The following is a 21286-nucleotide window of genomic DNA, read 5'->3' as shown; positions in this document are numbered from 1 at the left end:
ATGCTGTCTATAAGATATAATGTAAAATTTTAATGATGTATTACACGCATAAAGGAATGTGTCCCTATCCTAAGTGCTTAATATGGTAAATTTTCAGAAAATGACCACATGTGTATAACCAGTACCCAAGTAAACAAACAACATTGTCAGCACTGCCCACCCCCAGAAGTCCTCCTGGCGCCAGTTCCAGCACTCCCTCCTCCCCCGCGGGTAAACACTCTTGACTTCTACCACCACACAGACAGTAGTTTTGCCTGTTTTTGCCTTGCAGCAGATGAAATCACACCGTATGGTCTCATTTCATCTGCTTATGCTTGTGAGATTCGCCGTAGTGTATCAGTGGTCCATCCTCACTGACACAGTACCCACTGGGTGAACGTACAGTTGAGTTATCTGTCATCCTGTCATGGACATCTCGTTGTTTCCAGTCTCAGGCACCAGTGATCCTCCCAGTTCAGGTCTATTTGTTCACACATATAAGCGTTTCCATTGGGTATGTGATTATGAGGTCATAAGGTGTGCACGTGTGCGGGTTAAGGAGATAACAGCCGAACAGTCATACACAATGGTTGCCTGTTTTCTCTCCCACAAGCTCATGGTTGTGCCTGAACAGTTTGTTTGATCATTTTTCTTTTTTCTCCTAGACCTCAGGAATACAGAGTGGGTTAACCACTATCATGGTCTGGGTACAACTCACGGTTGTGTTTAGTTTGTTGGTTCTTTTTTTCATTTTTGATTGAATGTTTGATTAAAATACATGCATATAACATAAAACCTGCCATCATAACCGTTTTCAAATGTGTGGCTCAGCGGTATGAAGTGCACTGTTCTGTTATGGAATCATCACCATCGCCCATCACCAGGACTGTTCATCTACAAAGCTGGAACTCAGGGGCTGGCGCTGTGGTACAGCGGGTAAAGCTGCTACCTGCAACACCGGCATCCTCTATGGGCACCAGTTCGTGTCCCGGCTGCTCCACTTCTGACCCAGGTCCCAGCTAATGCTGTGGGAAAGCAGCAGAGGATGGCCCAAGTGCTTGGGCTCCTGCATCCATGTGGGAGGCCTAGAAACTCCTGGCTCCTGGCTTCAGCTTGGCCCAGCCCCGGCCATTGCAACCATCTGGGGAGTGAGTCAGTGGATGAAGGATCTCTCTGTCTCTCCTTCTTTCTGTAACTGACTTTCAAATAAATAAATCTAAAAGAACCCCAAACTGGAACTCTACCCATTCAACAATAACTCCCTTTTCCTCTCTTCCCCCAGCCCCCAACAAACACCATTCTACTGTCTGGCTCTATGCTTCTGCCTGCTCTGGGTCACTCAGGCAAGTGGAATTATCCCCTATCTACGTATCTTCCTGCAACGGGTTCATTTCACTTAGTAGGAGGTAGCCATCTGGTAGCCTGCGTCCAAACTTCCTTCCTTTTTAAAGCTGAGTAATTGTTTATTGTATGGGTAGAGCATCTTTTGCTGACCCATTTCTCCACTGACAGGCCATTGGGTTGTTCTGTATTTTAGCTATTGTGAACAACGCTGATTTGAACTGGATGTGTGAGTATCTCTTTGGGACTCTGCTTCCAGTTCTTTTCCGCCCAAGTACGTTGAGTGGCATCTGCTGCCTTCCCCGTGCATCAGCAGGAAGCTAGATCAGAGGCAGAGTAGACGGGACTCCCTGAGCTGGCACTCCTACACGGGATTCCAGCATCTCAAGCATTGGCTGAAATTGCTGCACCACAACGCCAGCCCTTGACTTTAAGCGAAATCATCTGAACCTTAATGGATTTGTGTGTCCAAGTGCTGTGGTATAAAAACTTAGTCTGTACTGACAAAAAAATAGCATATAAAAAACACTTGAGCTAAAAAGTTTTGATCAATATGATTCATCAAGTAGAATCAAAGGTTTAAAGAAAGACCACATCTAACTACATCTACTCTGCTCTTCATAGAAACAGAGGCAGAGTTCTGTGATCCTGCTATTCAACATAGAGAATAAGGATTGTCTCACTGGGCTGATTTCTTATGGAGCCTGTTTTAAAAATCATCTTTATTGAGGCATGATGCATATACAGTAAAATCCATTTTAAGTGTTACAGTTCAATGAGTTTTGGCAAATCTGTGTGCCCATGTTACCATCACCACATCGTGATATAGAATATTTCTATCATCCCCAAAACTCCCTCGTGCCTTCTTTGCAATTTGCCATTTCACAGCCCCAGGCAGCCATAATCTGCTCTCTGGCCCCATAAGTTAGTGTTCTCTGTTCTAGAATTTCTATAAATGACATCAGATAAAATACATTATTTTGTAAACAGCTCCTTTTAATAGACTCTGTTCATTTTCTATAGAAATAATAATGTTTACTGTGTGCCATAGTTTATACATCATGTTTTAGATGACTATGGAAAGTAATACAAATAGATAGGACAGAACAATGGCCCTTATGATCCCACTTGTTAGTATGTTTCAGATGTAATGGAACTCAAAACGAACTGAGGTCTTAGCTATTTCTTTCCCCACTTGTGAAAATTCTACATTGAAATAAAGACCCTCAGAATAGCTTTTCATTTTTGAGATGTCATTTCCAACTCACTGTCTGTTTGGAGCAGTTTAGCTTCTAAGGACAGCCCCAAGGGGAACTCTTTACTTTGAGGCCAACTGAATCATCTTCTGTCATCTGCACACTCCCTCCATGTCCTCTCCGGGAAAGGCCCAGGCCCTGCCCCCTTTGTATCTTATGGGGCTCACTGAACAAACTCAGGCCACGCTTGGATGAAAAGGACCACAGGGTGTCCTGCAGGTCTAGGAGAAGGGTACTGAGGAAGCTCTCACACCAGCTCTCCCCTGAGATCAAAGGGTAGAGAATCAGGTCCCACGGTGTCCACATCTCCTGCCACCTGGTCATAGATTCCTCTTAGGTCCTCGTACTTGTCCTCAGGCCAGTGGTGGTCATAGGGGTCCTGATAAGCAAAACGTGGAGTTAGAACTATGGGGAGATGACTTGTGAGTCATCATGTAAATCTGGTAGATATACACTCCTGCTCAACTCAGAAAGAGGGTGTTAGCTCTTAAATATGGGGAAAAGCCCAACAAAGTGGAGAGTGATTATAAATGAACCCCCATCAAGAATCCCCTGTACCCATCACCTGGCTTCAGTGGTGTCAACCCTTGGCCAATAGTAATTTATCTAAACCTTCATCTTCTCATCCCTACCCCCCACCAACCAGGTTATTTTAAATCAAGTTCAAGATATCACATGAATTGATGTCGGGAAAATGATTTCAGTGTCAGAAATGTGAAATCTTTAAGAGCCCACGATATCAGCTGTGGCAGCTGTGGGATATGAGTCATGGTTCTGTTAGTCTTATGAGTCCCCAAGACATTTACCCATCAAAATAGAAGGGGAAAAAAAGACCATACTGGGGATATTCTCTGTCTATTGCTGGGAGAAAATAATTTTTTTAGCTCAACAAATTTCAGAGCAGATTGGTCCATGAGCCATTATGGCCTGTTGTCTTTGTTTGTACTGCCCAAGAGCTAAGAATGTTTCATATTTTTAGATTTTCAGGGAGAAAATAAAAATAAGAATAATACTTGTGACATATGAAAATTAAATGAAATTCAAATTTCACTGTCCAAAAATAAAGTTTTATTGGAACACAGCCACAACTCATTCATTTATATATTGCCTATGGCCGCTGTTGTTCTCCAGTGGTATAGCTGAGTAGTTTGGAGGAGAACCATATGTCCCACAGAGCCCAGATTATTTACTCTCTGGCCCTGTAGAGAAAAAGCCTGCAGGCTCCATCTGTGCTTCCAGGGTACATATGGTCCAGCACCATGGACAGCATCCAGGGCCTGTTACTCCTCTACTGGTGGGCGCTGTGGTCTGAGAACAGTGCTCCAGGTAGATGGCTGTTACAGAGGAACTCCCTGGCCCAGAGGGGCCAGAGCAGTAACCACGGCCATACAGAAAGACACAGGCTCTTCCTTGCCTCCCTTATTGTGGAGCAGCAGGTAGGGGCTGGCTGCAGATCCAGTGCCTGCACATTGTTCTTGTCCTGCCAGCATCTTCACTTCCCTCTGAGCCCGCTGTCGCTCTCCCACTCTCAGTTCAGTGTAGAGTGGAGGGCTAGCCTCTACTCCCTAACCCCAGGGGTGTGGATTCAGGCCCGTCAAATTAGCATATTCCCTGCCTTGGTGCAGCAATGAGCATGTGACCCGAGCTGGACTAAGTGTCAGCATTGGGGACTTGGAAATATTGCAAAATAGGCCTTCTCTTTCTTTGACTATTTCTAATCTGATAAGCCACAAGCCCTTTCTGGATTTTCAAGGGACATCTTCATGGAGGAAGTTCTGGGTCCAGCCAGACCTGAACACAATTCTATTCCTTAACTTTTCAACTGGGCTAGCAAAAAGAAAATCCTTTCTATCTATTTAACCAGGGCAATGGAGAGGGCTAATTATCCAAGAGAGTGCACACCTTCCTTCTCCCACAGTATCAGAACTGAAGCCAGACCAATTCTAGACCCCAGCTCATGCCTCCTCTGCACCAGGTGTGGCCACGTGATGGCTGGTGGAGCGGGGACAGAAGTGATGTGTACCATTTCTGGGCCTGGGCCTCCACCACACTCTCTATTTCCTGCTGCCAGCTGAAAACCCCAGAGAAGCCCATCTCTGCAGGCTTGGATGAAGCACTAGGAGCTGGCAGAAGAACACAATGGGAAATACAGGGGGTTCCGGAACAACCGCCCACAGCAGGACCCCTCACCTGCTTTAGGCCACTGGGTTGAGGCCAAACCTCTTTGTCTCAGCAGCTCTCTATTGTGATTCATATAAGCAGTAGAGGGTGGGTTCCCAGCACTAGGCAGGAAAGACTGCTGCTAACACATGTCTCACCGTCTGTACTTCATCGTAGAGGGGTCCCCAGCTCCCAGATGGGATGTGCATTCGTTCCACCTCATCATACAGGTGCCCAGGAAAGGCCAGGCCTTCATCTTCAAAACCCACGAGGCCTGGAGTTGGAGCGGTGGAAGCGAAGAGCAATCAGGGCACCCCACCCGGATGTCAGTCAGGGGCATCTCTGAACAGGGCAAGCCCTAGTGTGGCTGCAACTCACCTCGGGGGAAGGACACCTCCTCCAGGGTGGGGGGCAGCCGGGGGCTGAAGTCCCGCATGGAGTGGTAATACGGTTCTCCCTCCGCGGTGCTAACCTGTCACACACGCGCACACACACGGCAGATAAGGGCCTTTCCATCCTCTGCTCCACAGCTGATGGAAATGGCAGTGACTGACCTCAAGTGGATGGTGGCACTCCCGTCACCAGGGCTGTCCTGGCCACGCACACTCACCGTGGAGCTCTGAGTGTCCCTGTCCCCGGTCCCCTGGCTCTCCTCGTATTCATTCCCGACTCGGTCCTCCTCCGACCTTCCAGGATGGAGGTGTGGAGGGCAGTTGGGGGTCCACCCTCTGCCACTTGTCACCCCCAAACCTTCTCCTTTCTTCACAAAATCCCCCACTTACCCTGCCTCTGTCTTCTCTGAGATACCTGAGAGAAAAGGGGGGAAAAGGTTCGGAGACGCCCACTGGAGCCCACCTGGTCTTGGCAAAACACTGAAACTGCAGCGACTCGGGTCCCCCTTCACCGGTGGCCCCCGTCCCGGCAGGGAAGGATCTCTGCTCACCCTCCGAGACACGCCTCTGTCTCCGCCACCAGAGCACTCCCACGACACAGGAGGCGTTGGAAAGCAGCAGCAGACCCCCCACGGCAAAGAGCACAGGCAGCAGACGCAGCCCTGGGGGCCCTGGGGGCAGAAGGCAGCCCTCCATGACCAGGCCTGTCCTCCTTCCAAGGTCAGGGCAGCAGCTGGGCAAGGGGGTCCATCCCCACCCTGCCTGCCGCCCTGGCACAAGCGGCTCCTTTCTCAATTCCAGCCACTAGCAGCAGGTTCTGCCTTTGCCTGGGCCCTGTCTACGGGCTCAGGAGACAGCTTCAGCTCCTAAGCTGGGCATCTGAGACCTCCCACCATCTTACCTCTTCCCACTTCTCCAGCTACACCCCATGTCACAGACCCCGGCATTGGAACTTCCAGCCACACAGACTGGTCATTGGCTGTTTCCAAGTTCAAGAACTCTGGCATAGTCAAGGATCTGTCCTTAAATGTCCTTTTTTTCCTCCAACTTCTAGTCACCCCTCAAGTTCCACCTCAAGGAAGTCTCCCCCACTCCAGCCAATACCAGGCTAACCCTTTTGCTACATCCCCAGAGACAAGACTGAGTTCCTCCAAGTAAACATCTTCCAGCATCTTCTGCCCACAGCACCTGCCCTCCTTTGGGGAGACAGTCACGCCCCCATTCTCAGCCTGAATAGCTCAGGCAGGATGCCGTGGTGGCCACACTGCCCAGCCTGGTCAGTCCGGCCCCCCATCCCCCTTCCCGAAGTGGTTGGTCCAGACACAGGCGTTCAACCCAAGATGCCTTGCGCCCGAGCACTCAGGGGGTTTCGCAGGCTGCTTTACCCTCTTGATGGCAGAACCTGAGACGCCACCATCAACAAAGGCAAAGTCGAGAGCAGGGGGAGAAACAGATCACAGATGGGCCCCCGAGCCACACTGGGAATTTTCCGTTTCATGAGCTATTTGAGGGCTGACAGTTGAGTTTCGTCGTGTGCAACCTTCTTCTCTGGCTCGGAAGGGGCCGTTTGCCACGGAGTCACAATTCCCCTTCTCATAGCCACACTGACTCCGTGCTGAGCCCCGGGACTTGCTTTGGCTGATGGAACCACAGCAAATGTGACACAGTCAGGAGCGAGAGATGGGAGCTTGTCTCATTGCTACTGAGATCCCTGTGGCCACCTCCATATGAACAAAGCAAGGCGAGACACGTGGCCCAGTTAGCTCCATCGCCCCAGCCGAGAGCCCAAGGATTGTCGGAGTTGTGAGCAGGAAGCCACTGTAGACCGCCCAGGTCCAGTTCAGCTGCCAGCTAGCCACAGAGATGACTCAAGCCAGCCTAGACCAGAAGTCCCCAGCCGACCCACAGGACCATGACAAATAACGTGTGTCACCCTAAGTGTCCGTATCTGGGGTCGTTTGTTACACCCCAGCTAATAGGCAGAACTAACAGAGCATGGAGTCAGGGTGTTCTTTCAGAATTCAACTCGATTTGTAAGAGAGAAAATCTGATAATCCGAGCAAGAGGAAGAGCTAAGGTCTGCTGAGATAGCGCTCAGTCTTCCAGGGCGGGAGGCCGGGTCAGAGACCAGAAGTTTCCACTCGGGGGTGGGGGGGAGGGCCTGGGAGAATTAAGGACTTGCCTGCAGGCTGCTCTGTGGGCGGCTGGTGGTCCGGTATTCCAGAGGGGTGGTCCAGGCCTGAGGGTGGGGGGCGGTGACAGGAAGATTATGTACTGGCACCAAAACCCTGACATAAACCATAAATGCTTCTCAGACTCTCTCTCTCTCTTTTTTTTTTTTTAGGTCACTCCCACTCATATGAGAGACTGCCTTGAGTTCCTGGCTCCCAGCTTCATCCCTGGCCCAGTCTCAGCCACTGAAGAGTGAACCAGTGAATGGGAACTCTCTCTCTCTTTACCTCTCAAGTAAATAGATGAAAATAATAATAATAATAATAATAATAATAATAAATTAATGATGAGTGCTTTAACCTTTTAATCTGAATTATCACCTTGTTGAATTAACCAAAAAAGATGTTTGGGCTCTTGGGATCCCTTAATAGAGGTATAAGTTCTACAGCAAGGGAGGTGATTTTACTGCTTGGTTTTAGTGCCAGAGAGAAGACTGGAATGGGGGAGGGAAGAGCAGGGAAGACTGCAGGGATGAGAAAGGGCTTACACTGCCACGGAGAAGAAGGTTGCTTTGCAGGGAGGGGGAGACGTAAAGAAAAGCTTTGGGTGAGCTTTCGTGGTGCAAAGTGAGCGGAGAGGTGAGCAAAGAGCATTTCTTTAAACCTTTTTTTTTTTTTTTTGACAGGCAGAGTGGACAGTGAGAGAGAGAGAGACAGAGAGAAAGGTCTTCCTTTGCCATTGGTTCACCCTCCAACGGCCGCCGCAGTTGGCGCGCTGCAGCTGGCGCACCGCGCTGATCCGATGGCAGGAGCCAGGTGCTTCTCCTGGTCTCCCATGGGGTGCAGGGCCCAAGCACTTGGGCCATCCTCCACTGCCTTCCTGGGCCACAGCAGAGAGCTGGCCTGGAAGAGGGGCAACCGGGACAGAATCTGGCGCCCCGACCGGGACTAGAACCCGGCGTGCCAGCACCGCAAGGCGGAGGATTAGCCTGTTGAGCCACAGCGCCGGCTTAAACCTTTTTTTTTTAAAAAAAGATTTATTTTATTTATTTGAAAGACAGAGTTACAGAGAGAGGTAGAGAAAGAGAGAGAGGTCTTCCATCCACTGGCTCACTGCCCAGATGGCCGCAACAGCTGGAGCTGCGCCAATCTGAAGCCAGGATCCAGGAGCCTCCTCCTTGTCTCCCATGTGGGAACAGGGCCCAAGGACCTGGGCCATCTTCTACTGCTTTCCCAGGCCACAGCAGAGAACTGGATCAGAAGTGGAGCAGCCCAGACTAGAAGTGGTGCCCATATGGAATGCCAGCACTTCAGGCCAGGGCGTTAACCCTCTGCGCCACAGCACCGGCCCCATTTCTTTAAACCTTTAGATAACACATGGCACTTGGTCCCTGTTCTAAGCTCTTTAGATATACAAGTTTTAGCTCATTTCATCTTCACCTCTTAGATGAGCCTTATTCTCAGACACTGAAGCACAGCGATCTGACATATCATAAGGATGCTTCAAAAAGTATGAGAATGGCCGGCGCTGTGGCATAGCGGGTAAAGCCGCTGCCTGCAGTGCCGGCATCCCATGTGGGCGCTAATTTGAATCCCAGCTGCTCCACTTCAGATCCCATTACCTGCTATTGGCCTGGGAAAGCAGCAAAAGATGGCCCAAGTGCTTGGGCCCCTGTACCCATGCCAGAGACTCAGAAGAAGCTCCTGCCTCCTGGCTTCAGATTGGCCCAGCTCCGGCCGTTGCGGCCACTTGGGGAGTGAACCAGTGGATGGAATATCTCTCTCTCTGCCTCTGCCTCTCTGTAACTCTGCCTTCCAAACAAATAAATAAATCATTTTTTTAAAAAAAAGTTTGTGGGAAAATAAAATGAAAATAGAATTTTGGGGGCCGGTGTTGTAGCATAGCTGATTAAGCTGCTGCCTTTAGTGCCAGCATCCCATCTGGTCCCAGCTGCTCCACTTCCAATCCAGCTCCCTACTAATGCACCTGGGAAAGTAGTGGAGGATGGCCCAAGTGCTTGGGTCCCTGCATCCTTGTGGGAGACCTGGAGGAAGCTCTTGGCTCCTGGATTTGAACCAGCCCAACTTCAGCCTTGCAGCCAATTCGAGGAGTGAACCAGTAGATGGAAGACCTCTTTCTCTCTCTCTCTCTATCCTTCTCTCTCTCTCTGTATATCTGCCTTTCAAGTAAATAAAAATAAATCTTAAACAAAGAAGTTTGTATTTATGCAAAACTTGGAAATCCATGCATGAAAAGGGTCTTCAAAGGCTCATGGAAAATATGTAGGATGAAAAATTATGCATGGTTTTCAATTTTTTGCACAAAAATAAACTTATCTTTTAATTTAATTTTCCACGAATTGTTCGAAGGACCTTGATACAGGTTAGTGGCTAAAAGCTGGCCTCTGAAGTTCCCCGGTCTCTTTCCCACCTCCGCCTCATTTAGCTGGGTGACCTTGAACAATTTGCATGACCTCTCTCGGTCTCAATGTTTCATCGGTGCCGCCTTCCCCGAAGATCCCCAATCCCTGTGAGTCCTCTGGGAAACCCTCTGACCTGCCCGAGGCGGTCCCTTCCCACCTGGAGTAGTCACAGAGAGCTGAATCCCCTTGTCAGCGAGTCCACTGTCTCCCAGCGCATTGCTGGCCAGCAGCCAGAGCCTGTAGCGTGTAGAAGGCTGCAGCCCAGTGAGGGTAAAAGCAGTGGCCTGGGCTGGCAGAACATCCATGTAGAGGAACCCTGGAGTGTCCAGGGCCTCATACCTGCACAACAGGAGGACAGTCAATGCAGAAAAGCACCCGGGGCCCGCTGGCTGCCTCCCCTGCCTGGGCAGGGGTTTACCTGATGCGGAACTTCTGCGGCAGGCCCCCATCAAAGCCGGGTTTCCACTCCAGCCCCACCGAGTGTGGGGTCAGGCTCACGACCTTCAGTCCCGAGGGGGGGTCAGGACGGCCTTGGGGGAGAGGGATGAAGGGAGCAGTCAGAGAACACAAAAGGATTCTAGAAGATTCCTCCAAAGTCTTTCTAAGAATGACTCTGAATAAACAATCAATGCTTGTGATTCATGGCAGTTGTGCTCTGTAGGACGCTTCAAAAGGTTCATGGGAAAATGGAATTAGAGCATAAGCTGATTTTGGTGCAAGATTTTGCAGAAATCTTGGCTGGCGCCGTGGCTCAACAGGCTAATCCTCTGCCCAGCAGCGCCGGCACACCGGGTTCTAGTCCCGGTTGGGGCGCCGGATTCTATCCCGGTTGCCCCTCTTCCAGTCCAGCTCTCTGCTATGGCCCGGGAAGGTAGTGGAGGATGGCCCGGGTCCTAGGGCCCTGCACCCGCATGGGAGACCAGGAGAAGCACCTGGCTCCAAGCTTCGGATCAGCGCAATGCGCCGGCTGCAGCGGCCATTGGAGGGTGAACCAACGGCAAAGGAAGACCTTTCTCTCTGTCTCTCTCTCACTATCCACTCTGCCTGTAAAAAAAAAAAAAAGATTTTGCAGAAATCTATGCACAGTTGTTTTTTTTGTTTTTTTTTTTTTTTTTTTTTTTTGACAGGCAGAGTGGACAGTGAGAGAGAGAGAGACAGAGAGAAAGGTCTTCCTTTTGCCGTTGGTTCACCCTCCAATGGCCGCCGCGGTAGGCGCGCTGCGGCCGGCGCACCGCGCTGATCTGATGGCAGGAGCCAGGTGCTTATCCTGGTCTCCCATGGGGTGCAGGGCCCAAGAACTTGGGCCATCCTCCACTGCACTCCCTGGCCACAGCAGAGAGCTGGCCTGGAAGAGGGGCAACCGGGACAGGATCGGTGCCCCAACCGGGACTAGAACCCGGTGTGCCGGCGCCGCAAGGCGGAGGATTAGCCTAGTGAGCCGCGGCACCGGCCACAGTTTTTTCATAATACACATTTCCATGAACTTTTTGAAGATGCCTCGTAACAGTTCTGGGAACACTGAATTAGCAGATACCAAACCGTTGCTTCTTAGGGAAGTGTAAGGCGCGTTTCCTCCAAACCTCTCATCACAGCAACAGGAAATCAGTCAATCAGTCAACGTGTAATCTTGCTTTTTGTGTTTCCATTCGGAGGCACTGTACTGAGTACAGATTGCCAATGCACTAGCACAGAACTCACGGTGACCGGCACTATACCCTGTGCCTACATAAAGCTTATTCAAGGCAGGAATGTTCTCTGTAAGGCACATCACAGCCTTCCTGCTGGGCTCAGAGGCCATTTTAAGCAGCAAATTGCTCATAAAAAGCACAAAAATGCAAAACCATGGCACTAAACAAACTACGAAGAGGAAATGATTTACAGCACGACAGCCAAACCAAGACGGCGGAGCATCACCTTGCTCGGCCCCAGCTAGGAATGTGCATGGACGTGGGACAATGGCATGGGACTCAACCTTCCCACCACTCCGTTCATGAACTCGATGAGGATTGATGTGGGCATTGCGAATACATTTTAGTACATAGGTCCATCAGCTGGACACATCTGTTCCATGCAGCGGAAAACCCATCCCCTCATTTCTTCTGATTACAACACCCCGAATTTGGAGAACTACCACCCCGTAGTCTCACGCTGCTGAGGGAAGCGACTCCACTCTGGGTAGAGTAGACACATGACCAAGCCAGGCCAATCAGTGCTGCCTGCCCCTGACCACATGGTTGGTTCAGGGTTGGGCTGAAAGCCAAGGGCAAACAATGAAATTTAATTGTAGTATTTTCATCCAACTGTTAGGAAGAGGATGAATTCTATTCCTTCAGAGAAAACAGACCCCACTGAAGAGCCTTCAACTAAAGCCAACACAGAGGAAAATGACCTAAAGGAGAGAAGTTCTTGGTGACAGCTGAACCCAGACATAACAACTCCTGAAAATTCACTTTTCAAACTCTTGAGCCCCTGAAGACACCCTCCGGCCGCCATCTTTTCTCATACTTGTTGTGGATTTCCCTGGGGATCCAACCTCCCTTAAGATTTCTAAGGCAGGCAAAAACTTCATCCCCATTCCTGAACATTTCTCAGGTTTCAGGAACTCTACCACCCTGAGTCAGCCAGAGACTTGGGAATTGACCCAAACAGCACTCCCCCAACGCCCTCCATCGTACTGATGCTGACGAGTTGAATGTTGGTCTGATCCGAGCCCAGGGGATTGGTGGCCGTGCACGTGAAGAGGGCATAGTCATGGGCTGCAGACACGTTGGCAATGGTCAGGAGACTGCTGTGGACCCCACCCTGGTGGTACGTGTGCTCGGTGTACCTGGAGAGAAGGCGGGGCGGGGGGAGGTCTCAGGAGGGCAACTGGAGCTGTGGATCAGGGTTGGGACTGGGGTGCTGCCTGCTGGGCCTTGGCCCACCTGGGATCCTGGAGATCCAGAAGGACCCCATTTTTCGTCCAGGTGAAGACAACGTTGGGGACAGCTCGAGCACGGCAGTGGAGGGTGGCAGAACTAGTGCTGTCTCCAGCTGCAGCCACTTTAGTGAGAGGCGCGGGGTGCTCTACCTGAGGGGCATCTGGGGTGGTGGGGAGATCAGTGTGAGCAGGCGGGAGGACTGGAAAGCTGTCAGTGGCAAGCCGTGAAGTCATGATCGGGGTGTTACCCACATCTGACAACAAGACGGACCAGCCCTCTGGCTGGAGGTGCCACCCCATTGTCCACCACGCACTGGTAAGCACCAGCCTGGGCCAGTTCAGCGTGGAGAATCCTCAGACGCCCCGTGGACCCCTTTGAGATCTTCTCCATGTCATCCAGGCTCTGGTCCTCCTCCTCTTCCCCCTAAAGACCCAAGACTCATAAAGTGGTTCCCTAGTCCGGCCCCAGATCCATCTTCCCCAACACTATGTTCCCCCATAGCCTCATTCTCCCAGCCACAGTCACCTTCCACAGAATCACCCATGAAAAGATTTCTCTGTCATACATTGATCCAATCTATCCATTCATCTACCAGTTCAGCCAACCATTCACCCCTTCCTGTATCCAATCCATCCTTGAGACCGTCTACCCACACACCCATCCACCTCTCTACCCATTCATCCATTTATCCTTCATTCATTCATCCATTCACACCCCATCTATTCATGTTGCAGCTTTCTACCCATTCACCCCTCCTAGTCACTCATTTATGCACATACCCACAAACACATGCATCTGTTAATCCAGTCATCCACACACCTGTTTATCCATCTCTTCACCAATCTAGCCATCCATCGATTGATCCATCCACAGACATCTCTCCACTGACAGTGTATCCATCCATCCATCAACCCCTAATATGATCTGCCCACTCATTTCTCTCATTCAATCATCTGGCCACTCACCCATCCACTCCTCATCTCCTCCTTCACTCATCCACCCACTCGTTCACATCACCTGATCTTTCACTCTCCTATCTATTGACCCACCTGTCCATTCACCCACCCACTCACCTATCTATCCACTCATCCGTCATTCCACAAACAGCTATTTGCTCCTGGGGCATGCCCTGGCAAGCGTATAGTCACATAGCATCAAGCAGACATGGCTCCCACCCCATCCTCCGACCCCAACTTCATTCTCCAAAGGAGGGCCAAAAGGCAGGGTCCTCACCAGCCTCTCCCAGCTGAACATATCTGGGAGGATGGGATTGGCATCAACAGTGCAGACTAGGTCCACAGAACCCCCGACATCCACCTCAGTGGGGTCCTGGAGGGCGCGGATGACCGGAGCATCTGGTGGGAGGCACAGGGCTTGGGGAAGGCACTTGGGCACAGACAGGTCAAGGTGTGAGACGACCCCAGGTGGGAGGGGTGCCTTAGAGGTGTCCAGGAGAGTTTGAGTGTGTATGTGGAGCACTTGAAGGAGACTTCTCAGGGTTAGTGAGGTTGTCTAGCCCTCTGCTGCCCCTGTGTGATGACTAGAGCAGGCACAGCAGGCTTCCAGAGTTGGGGGCGGGGCTTCTACTAGTGGGCAGGCGCCCTCTGGACAGATTCCACATTGGGTCTTCCTAGTGGGCAGGATGGGGACTTCCAGAACGGGAGGGCTCCAGGACCGGTGGGTATCCCTGGGTGGGCGGGGTTTCCACCGTGGGGGCCTCCCAGCGAGCGAGTTTCTGGGGGTGGGTGTGGCTTCCACTGCGGGGCGAGTCTCCCAGGGCTCCCCGGTTTCCCAGCGCAGAGCTTACAGTACACGTCCAGCCGCACGAGCGCCTCAGCGGTGCCCTCTGAGTTCTGACAGTGCAGCTGATAGAGGCCACCGTCCGCACGGGTCACGTTCCAGAGCTGCAGAGCCCCACCGGACAGGATGCGATGCCGAGGGCCGCCAGCTGGGAAAAGCAGGGTAAGGGGCCTGACAGGCCTCCTGGCCCCCTGAGACCCTGCACCTCCACTCCATGCCCACTTCCCGCACCTGGGCTGAGGCGATAGCCACGGAAAGTCCAGTTGAAGGCCTCGGGGGCAGGGTTAGCGGACACGGACACGGGCAGCAGAGCCTCACCCTGCTCCACCGCGGTCACCTTGAGCACTTGCTCCCCCAGGAACTCAGGAGGGTCTTCGGAGAGGGAGAGGGCGCCCAGGGGAGTCGAGATTGATGGTAAGGTCGGGGTCAGGGATAAATCTGAGCTCATGCACAGGGTCAAGGGTTAAAGTCGTGGCCGCGACCAGGGTTGAGAAGGTGGACAAGGTAACAAGGGCCGAGCTGAGCTCGGGGGTCCATTTCCGGATGAAAGTTAGGATCGGGTTTAGGGTCAGGACGGGGGTGCGAAGGGGTTCCAGGCCGGCGCACATACACAGCACATTGAGGCGGTAGAAGGAGCTCACGGTTTCGCGGAGCTCGGCGCTGTGCGCGCGGCAGGTCACGTGGTGGCCGTGGTCGCGGGATGTCACTCTGAGAAGGACGCTCCTGGCTGCAGCCGAGCCTTTGAACGGCGCCTTCTGGGGCAGTGCGGCCACGCTTTCCAGCCTGTGGACCGGGCCGGAGGGTGGTGGGGCCAGGCCAAGGCTGGTGCGGGAGTGCGACCAGGGCCAGGGGGCTACCACTGGAGGGGCACACAGGGAGAGCGGCGGGCGGAACCTGGATGGAAGGGGCGGGACCCGAACTAGGGAGGGGCGGGGCCGCCCCACTCACCCCTCCCCCTCTTTGTCCCAGGACAGGTTGACCGGTGGGTTGCTGCTGATGCTGATGCACGTCAAGTTTAAGGCGTCCCCTGGGCGCAGCGCCGTCGCGTTGGCCAGGATCGTCAGGTTCGTTGGGGGAACTTAGAGAGCGGGCCGGAAGACCGAGGCTCCGGGTGAGCGCCGGCGCGTCCCGCTTTCGCCCGGCCAGGACCCCAGGCCCAGCCCCGCCTCGGGGGCCCGCGTCCCGCTCCTGCCCTCTCCCCGCGCCCGCCCACCCCTGCGCCCCCTCACATTGCACCACGAGCCTCGTGGACGCGCTGAGCTGGCCCGCCTTGCACGTGAACGTGGCCTTGTTGTCCGACGGCCCTACGACCAGCACCAGCTCGCGGGAGAAGGTGCTGCCCGACTTCTCCAGGCTTCCCAGCTGCACACGCCGCGGCTCCTGGGGCAGCCGCGGCTCGGTCACGGTGCGCGAGTCCTGAGGGCCGGGATGCGCTGGGGGGCCGCGGGGAGCCCTGACCCTACCCACCCCCCGTCCCGCCCCAGTCGTCCCGACGCCCCTTTGGGTTGGTCGCCGCCAATCCAGGAAGACCTTGGCGACAACAGGGGCACCCGGGACTGAGCCCCTGCCCCGTCTCCCGCCTCTCCCGGGCCCCGAGATGCACGCTGATTTTCCAGATCTGATCCCGCCTCCCTGCCCCCGGCCAGCCTTCAGCCCCACCCCCCTAAATCCACTGGTGCGCTTCATTTAGCAAACCCGCGCTGGGAAACTCCCTCCGCATTCCCAAGCCTTGCCCGGAATTCCTTCTTTTCCCGTCTGCGGTTCTTTTTCTTGAAAAGCCCACTTTCCCCCAAAGAGTTCCTTTGCCCTTTCTCTTAATCCCAGTATCTTTCCAGGGGGTTCTGAATTATTATTATTATTCTAGATTTTTACTAGAATCCTTTGTACCGCCCCAATTCTTGGCATTCACCCAGAATTCCATCCAACTAAAATGGAATTCCATTGTCCTTTCCCGGAATTGTCACCAGCTCCCTAACTTTTCAGGATTCTTCTAGAATTCTGCCACAATTTCCTTTCCTTTTAATAGAATTTCATTCTCTTACCTCCACGTCCCAAGAATTCAACTGAATATTAGCAAATCTTCGATGTTTTATGGAATCACGTGTCTTCCCCCCGATTTCTGGTCTTCCCAGAATACCACCGACTTTTTTTCCCCTGTAGCTCTTAAAACTTGTTACGTTTCACCTGAATTCTAAGGTTTTCACCAGAACTTCCTTTGCTTTTGCTGGAATCGCCTTTTCCCTAGGATTTCCCATCTGGATCCCAGATTCTTTCTTTTACCCAGGAATCTTCAGTTTCCCCAGAATTCCCAGAATTTTCCTAGGATTCCATTTACTTCTCATGGCATTTGGGTCTTTTCCAATTCCCTTCCAAAACTCAATGCTAGATCCAGTTTTTTTTTTTTTTTTTTTTTTTTTTTTTTTTTTTTTTTTTTAAGATTCAGGTTTTTCCAGGATTTCCCACAACTCTGGAAGTGGAGAAGGGCCCTTGTTCTCCCTGCCTCGTTCCTGGCCACCTCACAGCCTTGCTTGGCACTAACCTTGAGCCAGGTGAGGGCGGGGTCCGGGTTGCCTCCAATGGCCAAACACATCAGCCTCACCCGGGTCCCTGTCCGAAGGAGCTGCCCCTCAGGGGGTCCCTCGATCCACAGCTTCTGGGCAGGATCTGAGGGGAGTTGCCGAGAGTGACCCTTTGCTCTGGGCTGGCACCCGAGGGTAGGGTTTCTACAGACTGGGGGATCCCCAGGCCAGTGTAGGGACTCACATTTCACACTCAGGGTGAGCGACTTCTTGAAGGTCTCCTTAGTGAAGGCCTCGCTGAAGGCCTCACAGGTGAGGGTGAGACCGTTGTCCTCCCGCCGCACCAGGTACGTCAGGTTAGACATGGAGATGTAGCCGCCGTGCAGGCCCTAGCGGGGAGCGAGCTTCAGACCCAGGGCTGGAAATGGCCCCTCGCATGGTCCCCGGGGCCTGGGCCCACCCCAGTCCGCAGCAGGGACATGAGACACATCTGCACCCCCTCCTCCGTGAGACACAGGAGTCGGGGACCCCAGTCCACACTCCTTAGAGACCAAAGCCTCCAGTCTTCCAGGAACTTCCTCTCCCAGCTCCAGGAATCCTGCTCCCAGCCCCCACCCTGCTCAGACCCAACAGCCCAGTGCCTCCCTCACATCCATGACCGTCTCCTCCGTGGGAAGCAGCTGCCGCCCGCCCAGCCACCATTGCAGTAGGGCCCGCGGGCGACTGGACTTGGTGATACAGGACAGCGTGACATTCTTGTTTTCAGACTGGGATGCAGAACCCAGGATGGTGATGGCACTGGGGGGAACTGCAGGACAGATGGACAGAGCTGAGAGCCGAGGCTGGGCTGGACCCAGATGGACAGGGATGAGGTTTTTGGCTTCAGATGGCTGTAGTTGGGGGCACAGGCAGGCGGCTCTCTGGGGGCGTGGACTGACAGGCAGGCAGCTGGCATCAGAACTCACAGGTGACTTGCAGTGTGACACTTTGCTCCCGGGTCCCCGCGGAGACACTGTTAGAGGCCTCACAGCTGAGCCGTGCACCGTGGTCTTCGGGCCGCACCGTCATCACCAGCACGCTTCGTGCCACCGCCTGGATGTGCTCCGTGCCCCACGCTGTGGACAAGGGCTGGCCATTCTGGAGACAGAGAGCGTCCTGGGCCAGCTCCTGGCCCCCACCTTCCCTGAACCCCAGTGCCTGCCTCTTGTCCTCACCTTCAGCCACTGCAGCATAGCTGGTGGATTCCCGCCTTGGGCCATGCACGGCAGCTCCAAACTCTGCCCGGCCCGCACATGTCCCTCATTCAGACCTGGCCACTCGATGACAGGGGCTCCTGGGGGGACTGGGGGAGCAGCCATCACTCGGTGGACCTGGGAAACCCATCCAGGCCCCATGGCCTGCCTCTGGATTTCCACGTCTCCCCCTGAGGGTCTGGATTTTCCATAATCCCCGTGATTCCCAGGAGTCCCAATTCCTACTCCCTGCCCGATCATCAGAGCCCGTAACAGGTTCAATTCTTCACTCACACAGCACGTTCATGGTGATTGAGGCCCTGAGGGACGTGTCCAGAGCGGGGCTGGAGCTCTCACAGACCAGTAACTGCCCATTATCCGAGCTCTGGGGTATCACCCTGGGATGGGAGGAAGTTGGGGTCAGAGTCATTGTGTGAAATTTGGGGAATCTGGGCGGAGGGGTGGGGATCCCAGGTTCCCACATGTGGTCTAAGTCTCCATGCTGTTTTGCCCTGGGCTCTAGAGTTCCATGGGAGATATTTAAGGGGTCAGCAGGGAGAATTTTGACCCATGCCCGGCCAAAACCTTTGTGCTTGATAGCCTAGACCCAGCGTCCCCATGAAGAAGTTCTGGGTGTCGAGGTGAAGAACCAGACTCCAAATGTGCACACCCAACCCAGGTTTCCATGCCTGGATCCCTTGGAAGAGGGTTTTTTTGGGGAAGTGTGGGGGCCTTGGTAGGGAAGCCGTCCCCACTTACGTACCTGGCCGTGGCCTCTGTGGTGAACAGTTTCTCCTGGGACCCGTCGTTCACGTTAGCAGAGATATCCGACACTGTTTGTCCACCTTGAGGCAACAAGAGGGCTGGAGGGATGCCTCGTTCCCCAAAATGCCCTGGGGAGCGTGCCTGGAAGTCTTCATGGTAGACAAGATGTCCCCTCCCTCCTGGTCTGGAAGAACAGTGCCTGGGACATCGGCTCCATAGGTCCCCTTGGGTACTGGAGCCCTGGCGAGGGTTCCTGGGTCTCTGCCCACTCCTCACCTTTTTGCTGGACTGCATCACGTGCCCTTATCACTCGAGCCTTCCAGTCCCACCCCACTACACCTCCCTTGGATGTCCCTACCCACCCACTGAGTCCCACACTGGCCCCAGTACCCCCTCAAGGCTGCTCCTGGGCCCCCATGTTGGGGATGACATCTTCTGGGCCCCAAGAGCGTACCCCCTCCGCGTTCCAGGGGCTTCAAGCTGCCCCCACACTCACTCTGGAGGAAGGTGATCTCAGGTGCTGGCTTTGCGTCCGGGGACACACAGCTGACCACATACTCCTGTCCAGCTACCCAGGTCACGGTGCTCCCTGCTTCAGGGGTCAGCTGAAGCACCTTGGGAGGAACTGGGGAGGGGGCCTGGGGTAAGCCTCCACCACTGAGGACACTGGTGCTTTGAGTCTCCTTGCCTGTGGAATGAGCCCTGTACCTCGGGGGTCTGAGGGAGGAGGGGCTGGGAGCTTGGATTTATGGGTCCTAGGGGTCTCTACCCTTACCCAGGATGGAGAGAACCACTCTGGGAGACACGAGCTCCGGCCCGGTCTCAGATCGGCCGACCTGGCACTCATACTCCGCGTCGTCGCTGAGGTCGCATGCTTCAATGTGCAGGTGGAATTCACCTGCAGGTGGGGCCCGAGGTCAGGGCCATGTACGTCTCTACTTGTGGTGGCTCAGGGGCTCAGGTTCTGGTCCCTTACCTCTAGCGGGATCCCCTTCCAGGCGGTACCTTGGGAAGCCTGGGATCCTAGGATCGGGGCCTAGGAGTAACCCATCTTTGGCCCATTGTACTGCACTGCCGGGGGCGCTGACCCCACACTGCAGCTCCGCCTCAGCCCCCTCCACGGCAGTCAGGTTTGCAGGCAGGGCCCAGAAACCTCGGGGGGCCGAGGCAGGGACCGACGACCGGACCAGGCCTGCGGACACAGAGGGTCTATCCATATACATACGGGATGGGAAACGACAGCCACTCGACCCTGGACACAAGGCTGGGATCCCACTCACCTGTGGTCAGTAGCCCCATGAGCAGCAGTGCATCCCCGATGGGGGTCTTCAGGGCCACTTCAAGTCCCCTGACCATGGCACACACAGTGCTCGTTGCCTGCCACCTGCGACGGCTGCTGTCTCTCTCTGGGTCCCAGTCCTGGGGCCCACAGTCTCCCACCTTCCTTTTTGTCTCTTCTTTCCGTCTCTCTCTTTTCCTCTCTCCTTGTAAATGTGTCTTTATCTGTCTCTCTTCCTCTATGTCTCCCCAAGGCTCTCTCTGAGTTTCCCTCCCTGCCTCTCTATCTCTCTAAGGCTTTTTCTGAGACTCCCACCCCACCGCTGATCTGTCGTTCTCTCCCTCTTTCTCTCCCTCTCTCTCCTCGCCCTGACAGTCACTCTCTCTCTCTCTTCTCTCCTGCCACCCCACAGCCCTGCTCTCCTTTCTCTCACCACTCACAGCCCAGGAGAGCGAGGCCGTCATCCGAGGCAGAATTGGGTCCTGTCCTCTGACCCAGCCTGGGCTCACCCTGGGGTCCCTCCAGTTCCAGCCTGTGCCCAGCAGGCTCCTCCCAGTGCAGCTGGAGTGAGAAATCCCCTGTCAGCACATGCCAGGTACATTCCTCGGCCCCTCCCCAGCCCCAGAGCTCCATGGGCCTGACTTAGGCTGGGGGTGAGGGGGAGAAGGTCAGCCTGGCCAGCAGAGAGCTAGGCTCGGCGTGGGGAGCACTCCCCAGCTCCTCCCTGCCCTCACCCAGGACCTCGGCAAGTCCTTCCTTCCCTGAGTAGACACCAGCCCTCAGGGATCTCTGGTGGGGTGTGTGCAAGGAACCAAGAGAGTGTAGGAGAGAGTGACACTGTGCGTGTGTGCCTGTGGGTGTGGGTGTGGGAGTGCAAGGAAGGAGAGAATGGGCTGTGAGAATGGGAGGGCACAGGGTGTGCAGCAGTTGGCGCAGGTGGCAGAATCCAAGCTTCACTGTGGGTGTAGCCGCGAGTCCACTGTGGGGACCCTCTGGCAAGGGCTGGGTGAGCTTCCTCTGCCTCTGCTTCTTGCTGCACCCCATCTCT

The 21286-nt window shown here is 53.9% G+C and overlaps 1 protein-coding gene across 1 annotated transcript; it reads right to left on the bottom strand.

Annotated features, from left to right (window-relative positions):
- Positions 1 to 2823: 2823 nt before the first annotated feature.
- On the bottom strand, positions 2824 to 20315 carry NPHS1 (NPHS1 adhesion molecule, nephrin). The gene is made up of 29 exons (XM_062175994.1): positions 20240 to 20315; positions 19936 to 20151; positions 19735 to 19857; positions 19456 to 19584; positions 18958 to 19039; positions 18489 to 18592; positions 18177 to 18304; positions 17928 to 18099; positions 17613 to 17770; positions 17207 to 17351; positions 16983 to 17107; positions 15673 to 15859; positions 15392 to 15521; positions 15054 to 15226; positions 14675 to 14815; positions 14451 to 14591; positions 13877 to 13998; positions 12895 to 13066; positions 12647 to 12803; positions 12398 to 12549; positions 10141 to 10252; positions 9880 to 10061; positions 7311 to 7367; positions 5680 to 5799; positions 5519 to 5543; positions 5347 to 5422; positions 5115 to 5208; positions 4895 to 5010; positions 2824 to 2955 (listed from the first exon to the last, which is right to left on the bottom strand). The coding sequence occupies exons 1-29, from the start codon at positions 20313 to 20315 to the stop codon at positions 2824 to 2826; spliced, it is 3747 nt and encodes a 1248-aa protein (XP_062031978.1).
- Between the last annotated feature and the right edge of the window lie 971 nt (positions 20316 to 21286).

The sequence above is a fragment of the Lepus europaeus genome, chromosome 19 (assembly GCF_033115175.1).
Source record: "Lepus europaeus isolate LE1 chromosome 19, mLepTim1.pri, whole genome shotgun sequence".
Classification (NCBI taxonomy): domain Eukaryota; kingdom Metazoa; phylum Chordata; class Mammalia; order Lagomorpha; family Leporidae; genus Lepus; species Lepus europaeus.
Note: the sequence above shows the minus strand (reverse complement) of the source record. Positions and strands in the feature narration are given on the sequence as shown.